General features: G+C 38.5%; 1 protein-coding gene across 1 annotated transcript in view; it reads left to right on the top strand.

Moving 5' to 3' along the window:
• The window catches only part of SORCS3 (sortilin related VPS10 domain containing receptor 3), a 682653-nt gene that overhangs the window by 563472 nt on the left and 110820 nt on the right, over positions 1-8361 (top strand). Inside the window, exon 9 of the mRNA XM_027851811.1 lies at positions 4438-4617. Coding sequence (XP_027707612.1) covers positions 4438-4617 — 180 coding nt within the window. The remainder of the gene's footprint in view (positions 1-4437; positions 4618-8361) is intronic.

Here is an 8361-nt window from a genome sequence, read left to right as displayed (position 1 = left end):
TTCTTCCTTCCTTCCTTCCTTCCTTCCTTCCTTTCTTTCTTTCTTTCTTTCTTTCTTTCTTTCTTTCCTTCTTTCTTTCTTTCTTTCTTTCTTTCTTTCTTTCTTTCTTTCTTTCTTTCTTTCTTTCTTTCTTTCTTTCTTTCTTTCTTTCTTTCTTTCTTTTCTTTCTTTCTTTCTTTCCTAAATATTTTTATAACTGTATTTCAACAAAAATAATTTCTTTTGCAATCCTACAGACTTTATTTTATTTATTCAAAAAATAATTTTGAGAAGGTATCCATAGAGCTTACCTGACTACCAAAAAGGTCCATGACACAGTAAAGTTTAAGAACCCTTGGATAGTTCATGATAACACACAAATGTTGTTTAACATAAAAGAATTAGTTTCTAGACCAGAATTTGAGAGTATGTGAAGGAGTCCCACATCTATTGAGTCTTTGGTTTAAAAACAGTATTATCAGCAGCAACTACAACCATCACAACCACCACCATTAGGTAGGGTGCTCATTACTTGCTGCTAAAACTTTGAAATGAATGCAGGAAGAAATTATTTTCAACTTTTAACTTAATAAAATCATTATGTTATGTCTCAACATTAAAAATGTTGAGCTAATGGGTCCAAATTTATATTTTAAAACAGCATTTTTCCACTTGGTATGTCTGTTCACTCCCAAATGAATTTCTCCTTGGAAATTCTCAAAGCCAGTGGATAATTTATCAATGATGAGGAGCCAGTCATATGATTTGGAGATAGATTAATCCAACTCATGAAATCTACCCTTTTTCCTAATCCTACTAGACAAGCTTCAGCCAAGGCCACCTTCTCCTTCTATAAAAATATTCTATCAGGCATGACAAGTTCTTTTAGATAATTGTTGATTGACTCCCCTTTCTCTCCTCCTCACTTATCCAGCGAACTCACTCATATCTTTGGCTCTTGGATCTCTTGGGCTGGTCAATATATTTTCTTTGGAATCTTGATGGCATTAGAAAAGGTTGGGAGAAACACTGGAATAGGGCAGCTAGTGCTTTCTTGGATTCTCCTAGGCAATGAAACTAGTCAAAATTCATTTCATATCTATCACTTGTTGAAGACCATCCCCAAGTTTCATACTTTCTTTCCTCTTCCCTTTTTCTGTCTGAAATAACTTAGCTCATTTATTTTTATAACTGTAGCATATGGGAAAACCCAGGCATTTGTATTGTATTTTAAACAAAGTAAGTGAATTTACTTCCTATTTTCTCTTTTTTGTTTTGTTTTGTATTGTTTTGTTTCTGTTCTCCCCCTTCCGTCGGGTCCTGGGGTGTTCACTGCACACCAACACAGCAATTCCATCCCATGCTCTTTTGGAAGCAGCATCAATGGAATTGCCTTGCGCTTTTTAGAAAACCTGAACTTTTGAAAAATGTCTTAGGTGGGAGAGAGAATGAGGAGTCTGTCAAGGTGGCTATAGAAGTTCAAATCTACCAACTGAGACTTTTCCGGAGATCTTTTCAAAATAATTTTTTCTTGGATTGAGTTAAATTGATTTCTGGTACATTAATCATAAGAAACTTATGTTGTTCACTAACCTGTCATATCTCAAATACCTGTTTCTGTATAATTCAATTCATCATTCATCTTTCCCCTACCCTTAACTCCAGTCCCTCCTATCTTCTTATCTTCTCTTTGTCTATTGAGGGCACTACCATCCTTTCAATCACCCAAGGTCATGACCTTGGAGTCATCCTTGCTTCTTTCCTTTCTCATTCCTCACATTCATTCAGTTACCAAGTCTTGTTGATTCTACTTACATGATATCTCTTACATGCATTTCCACCTTTCCATTCATATAGCTGCTCTTTGTATTCAGGCTCTCATCTCCTCTTGGCTGCACTGTAGCAATATTGTCCTAATTGGTCTCCCTGCCTCTTCTTTCCAATCCATTCTCTACACCAAAATGATATTCTGAAAGAATAGGAATGAATGAATGGATGGATGGATGGATGACAAAGTTCTTGCTCTCAAGGAGCTTACATTCTAATGAGGGAAACAATACATATATAAGTTTTGAGCTGCAAGTCAGATGAAAAGTTAGGATACAACAGCAAAAAAGAAGGTAATGCCTCTTCTTTAATGTCATTTCCACTGATAAAATAACAAGAAGTTTTGATGTTGAGCTATTTTATAGTGCCAAATACTTGGATTGCAAGACCTTTCTTTTATGGTTCTTCAGGAGCTGTGGCTGTAGCACCTTTACAAGCAGTTGTCAGTGTGCATCTCCCCAGGCTGGTGCCATTCCTGGGGCTCTTGGGCATATCTGCCAGCTAGTAGCAATTGATCAATAGTTAGTGTTGATTATGGTGAAGTCGGTGATGGCTACAGGACTAAGAGTGGAAACAGGTCAGAGGTCTAGGGGACTCTGTTATTTTCAAGTTTAGGGTCCCAGGCTATCTGGCCAAATAGCAGAGTGAAGTTGAAGGTGGTGGAGACTACAGTTGAGAAATGAAGCCACACACCTACCTCAGCAGAGGCAGGCCTGGGTAACCTCATAGAGTGATCCCATGTCCATTGAGGAGCAGCTCAAAGACCTCACAAGAAGGCACTGTACTCCACTCCACATATATTCCCCAGGTTGGTTCTTCATGTGTTGTCTTTATACTTGTTCATCCTTCCATAAAAGGTGTGTTTGTTTACTGGAGGACATGTCCTAGGTTTTTAGAGAAATGCTCTAATGTAAATTTTCTTACTATGCTACTTCAGTAAATGCTTTTGGAATAGACTAATTGTCTTCTCTGGCTAAGTACTTGAATATAAACACATCGGTGAGGACTAATGAACTACAAGGTTAGGGATCTGCCAAATAATTTGAATTGAGGGTAGTTTTCCTTTAGGGAATCCAATCTGTGTGTACAATTTGGGGGAATAACCAAGAGGGGTGCTATATATTGAAAGTAGATACAAAGCGATTTTAGGGTGGGAGCAAGAACTGATAACGGAACACATTTAGTCTGACCTGGATGATGGCACGTGAGCCATTGAAGGGAACAAGGGCTTCCAATAAATGGAAACCCCTTGTATGTGACTCAAACCCAGAGGCCCTCTCCCGGGGCGGGGGTGGGTGATAATGGTTTAAATTAGTCACAGAATCTGTAATCTTCCTGATTCATAGAGCCAACCCCTGGGAAGCATTGAATAGTTATTATTTAGCCTCTTCAATTTTGCTTTGTCTTATGACTCCCACAACTTTGCTACTGTTGCCCAACCTCCAAATACAGATGCTCTCTACCTCAGACAGACAACACGATGCCATGGAAATAGCATTAAGCTTGACATCAGAAAATCTGGTTTTGGTTCATAGTTCTCCGAGAACTAGCTGTGTGATTTGGGGCAAGTGACTTATTCTCTCTGAGCTTCAATCTTCTCCTCTATAAAATGGGACTACTAAAACTTTGGTCCCTACCTCATAGTGGTGTATTGTGAAGAAGGAATAAAATAATGGGTGCAAAAGCATTTTGGAAGCAGTAAAACCCTATTTAGAGGTCAGCTACTATTGTTATTCTCTTTTCCTACCGCATCCTGAGATGTGTTTGCTTCTGACATGTATTTGAAGCAATGCCTGTAAAGTCTAAACTGCAGGATATTTTAAAGAAATGTAGCTTTATTATTAGTTTTGCATTTTTCAGCTGCTTCATTTTTGTGATGTGCCTGCCCTCTCCTTGCTCATGTCCACACATCCCACTGGGATTGTAAACTTCCCTAAAGCAGGGTCTAAGACATAACTTCTTAATCTAGGGTCCATGAACTTCTTTCAAAAATATATTTGGATAGTTGTTTCAATATAATTGGCTTCCTTTGTAATCTTATGTATTTATGTGATGCATTGATAAATCTTCTATTGAGAAGGGGCTCATAAAGTTTACTAGACTGCTAGAGAGATTTATGACACGTGAAAAAGGTTGAGAACCCCTGGTCTAAGAGATTTACCTTCAGTTGTACCTAACACAGCACTATTATCACTATGTTTAATAAAGGGGTATGTGGGCTTGTATGTTTGGTTTTTAATAGTAATAATTGGAGATGTATGTGTGGGATTCACAAAGGAATGAGTACCATCTTCACTACATGTGGTTCCCCTTCCCAAAGCTATCTTTGTGTTAGTGGTAACATTAACATTCAGGTATTAAAAAAAGGATATGTATGCATCCTGCAAAGCCCTGGAAAATGACAACCACCAAAGCCCCTGTCACCCATCCTATAGTCATTAAGAAAGGGAAAGGAATCATGACATTCATAATTTATAGTCTCACTCTAACACAAAATTGTTTAACATCACCTATAACTCATGCTCCTTATGAACTGTTTCGTAACGCAGGGTAATTATGTGGAGTCCTGGTAGGCAGGAGAATGGATATGGAGAACAGCAGGATTACAGATCTTCCATCTTCTTTCAACAGGACATGCATATAATCAGCACAGATGAGAACCAGGTGTTTGCAGCGGTTCAAGAGTGGAACCAAAATGATACGTATAACCTTTACATCTCTGACACACGTGGCGTCTACTTCACCTTGGCCCTGGAGAATGTCAAGAGTAGTCGGGGTCTAGAGGGCAATATCATCATTGACCTATATGAGGTATGTAACCAAGGTTATCCTTTGGAATCATCTGTCCACTCTAGGAGACACCATTACAAAGAATATTGTAGAGTCATTGCCTGGCTCTGGTGTCCTTTCCTGTTATTGAATATACTTGATTGCCTGAAGCAGGAGGAGGGGACTGGTCCCAATTATCTCATATGATCTAGAGCTAGAAGGAACTATAGAGATTATTTCATCAGTTTCCTTGTTTGATAGAAAATTGGGACCAAAACAAATGTAAAAGACTTTCTCAGGGTCTCACAGATAGTAAATAGTAGAGCCAGGATTTGAACTCATATGCTCTGATTGTAAATACAGTGCCCTAGCCCATCCATACACCGTGACTGATGAAAATCCTTTAGGATTCTCCCATGGGGCTTCTTAGGCTGAGGTAGTGGTGCTGTGCATGTATCTGACATCCTCAAAGTAACCTTGCTGCAGAGATGGGGCCATGTTGGCTACTCCATACCTGAAATTGACAGGATCATGACTTAATTTGGTACAATCCTATCCTGGGGTAGGAGAGATGGGAATGGATGAAGAGGCAGTTCATAAAGAGACATGAATTAAATTTATAATATGTTTCTTTTTCTTTTCTTTAAGTTTTACTATTTGTCTAAAAGTAAAAAAGGAAAAAATTGAAAAAAAAGAGAGATGAAAAATGGAGTGCATAAAATGAAAAAAAAATCCATTAATTCCCTTCTCCCTCTCTAAAAGTCACCTGGCATATGTTATAACATACAACTGAAAGGAAATGTCCTGGTTGAGAAAAGCCAAGCTCTTTGGATGGCGTGATTACTCTGTAATGCCATAATGCTTATGAAGAATTTTGCTGGGGTTTGCAGAGGCTAACATTCCCCAGAGTTCCTTAAGTCATCCAGATGAGAGACATCAATGTCAGAGTTGTTGTGTTTCTTAATTTTTTGACCTAGCTTAGCCTTGGATTATTATGATAATGATTTTTGGGTCCCAGATCCTATCATGTCCTCTCTTTTTTTAACCTGGGCTCTGATAAGGAGGCATCAATGAGGTTACCTTTGGTATAGTTTTTTTTTTTTTCCCTGTTAGAATTTCAGGAAGAAAAAAAGTAGAAAATATCCCCAAGTGATTTTTAATCCCAGAAATTCAATTTTATTCAACTGAATTAATCCAGTACAACAAACACTGAACTCTTACTACGTTCAGGAGCCTTGTGCTAGGTTTTGCAAAACATATTGAAGATGACTAAGGCAAGGTCACTACCCTAATAGGGAAGATGAGACATACAACCACCTAATTCTCTACAACAAAAGTAAAGATGTCCTTAAGGGTAATAGGGAGAGAACTAACAAATACCAATGATAATAATAATATCTGATATTTACATGTCAATTTTGAGGTTTGCAAAGCACTTTGGCCACATTCTCTCATTCAACACTAACAAAAGATCTGTGAGGCTTGGAGTGTTTTTTACTCCCATTTAACAAATGAAGTGAGGTTCACAGAGGTTGTGGCTTGCCCAGGGTCATACATTTTACTAAGTGTTAGAGGCAGGATACAAACTCAATTCTCTTCTGATTTTAAGTTTGATTTTTTTCCTCCTTTGCATTGCCATCTTCAAAGAAGGGAACAAACATATATCATTTCTGCAGTGAGAAGGCTGGGAGAAGGGGAATAGATCAGGGAAGGCTTCATGGAGGAAGTGGCACTTGAGAATACATCTACCCTTGACCCTTCTAATGAGCTAAGTAGGTTTGCTGCTCTCAATCATTCAACTTCCAGTGAAGGGAAGTGAGAGGATTTCTTGGTCATTTAGAACAGTGAGATGCATTGATCTGAAGTGGGGCATGAATCAAAATGAAATATGAGTCAAGAAGTGCACTTTTCCCCCCTTTCTTACTAATATATACTTTCTGTCTTTGGGAGAAAAGTATATAATGTCACTGCAACTACAAAGTGTGGGTAAAACACTGAACTTGTCCAAGATTCTGGCAGTTTGTTTAAAACACGACCTGCTTGATGCGATGTTGCTATAGGAAAGTCTCATTTCTAATTCAATTTAATGACTGTCTCTTAAGAATATGCTATGTGCCCAACACTTTGGAAGAGACCAAGAAACATATAGCCTAATTGGAGAGAATAATAACAATAATAATAATTCACATTTATATAGTACTTTCAGGTTTGCAAAGTGTGTGAAACTAATGAAAGCTTGCACATATCAGCTTATTTGATTTTTAGAACAACCCTGTAAGGTGGATGCTATTAATTATTTCCCTCATTTTACAAGTGAAGAAACTGAGGCTTATGAGAGTGTCTTGCTCAGGGTCCCATAGATTTAAGTTTCTAGAGGAAGTATCTGAACCCAAGGCTTCCTGAATCCATTTCTAGGCACATGAAACAGATGATTCATGTAGATGATGCAGCAATTTGGACAAGTAAGGGTAATGAGGAAAGACTTGAAGGAAGAGATGGGTATTGAGTTGTGTCTTGAAGAATGAGTAAGCTTTAGATAAGCAGAAATTAGGATAGAAATATTCTAGAGTGAGGATATGGGAAATACAAAGAATTTAAAAGCTCAAATGAAAGAACAGATTTAGAAATGAACAGGATATTTTTAGAGGACAGTGAGGATAATAGTCTGATTAGAGAGAGGCAACTCCAGGGAAGACCAGGATATAAAGATGGAAAGTTAGGTATAGGACAGATAGCAGAGAACTAGGCAGAAGCATTTGGACCTGGGCCATGAGGAAGTTTTTGAGCAAGTGACACTAGCTTGCATTTAAGGGAAGTCCTCTTTCCTTGTTATTAAGTCATTTTTCAGTCATTTCTGATTCTTCATGACCCCATTTTGAGTTTTCTTGGAAAAGACATGAAAGTGGTTTGCCATTTCCTTCTCCAGCTCATTTTACAGATGAGGGACTGAGGCAAACAGGGTGAAGTGACTTGCCCAGAATCACACAGCTAGTAAGTGTCTGAGGCTATAATTGAACACACAAGGATGAGTCTTCCTGATAGAGCCCAGTGCTCTAACCACTGTACCACCTAGTGGTTCTTCCTTTAGATTAGTTAAGCCTAAATAGTTCTATGACTGTGGCCTCAGGCCCTAGGATTGTGTACTGTCCAACAATGTAGGGTGGGGGAAAACTCTTTTTGGGTCCTTAGTTTGGGGTACGTTATGTCTATGGAAGGATATGCTTCAGGAAATGCAGTCCTTTTACCTTAAAAGGACTCAAAGTAGACCATTTTAGAACCTTGGGCCAGGGTGTGCTAGGCCTCTTTTGTAACTTTCTCTTGCTGTCAAGGTCAATGAAACAATGCCAGTCATATAGAGACTTAGACTGACGTAAGACAAGGCGATAAAACTGATATATTACTCCATCTTCCACGTGAAGCACCTCAGAAGCAGACATTGGTAGCACTCTGATTAGCATCACAAGGCAGATGGGGGCTAGGGTTAGGGAGGGTCTATTGAATAATTTTTCAAGACAACTTTTGGTACTCAATGAGGCTGCCTGCCAGAAGGGTCAGCCTCATCAGACTCTATACATAGCCAGCTAGGTGGCACAGTGTACACAGAACTGGACCTAGAGTCAGGAAGATCTGAGTTCAAATCAGTTTTAGACAACTTTACTAGCTGGGTGACCTTGAGCAAATCATTTAATCTGTTTGCCTCAGTTTCCTAAAATGTAAAATGAGGATAATAACAGAAAGCTACCACCTGAGTTCATTGTGACGATCAAATGAGATAATAATTGTAAT

This window comes from Vombatus ursinus, unplaced genomic scaffold, assembly GCF_900497805.2.
Source record: "Vombatus ursinus unplaced genomic scaffold, bare-nosed wombat genome assembly UNPS02009205.1, whole genome shotgun sequence".
NCBI classification, from domain to species: Eukaryota; Metazoa; Chordata; class Mammalia; order Diprotodontia; family Vombatidae; genus Vombatus; species Vombatus ursinus.
This window is presented reverse-complemented; position numbering and strand designations above follow the sequence as displayed.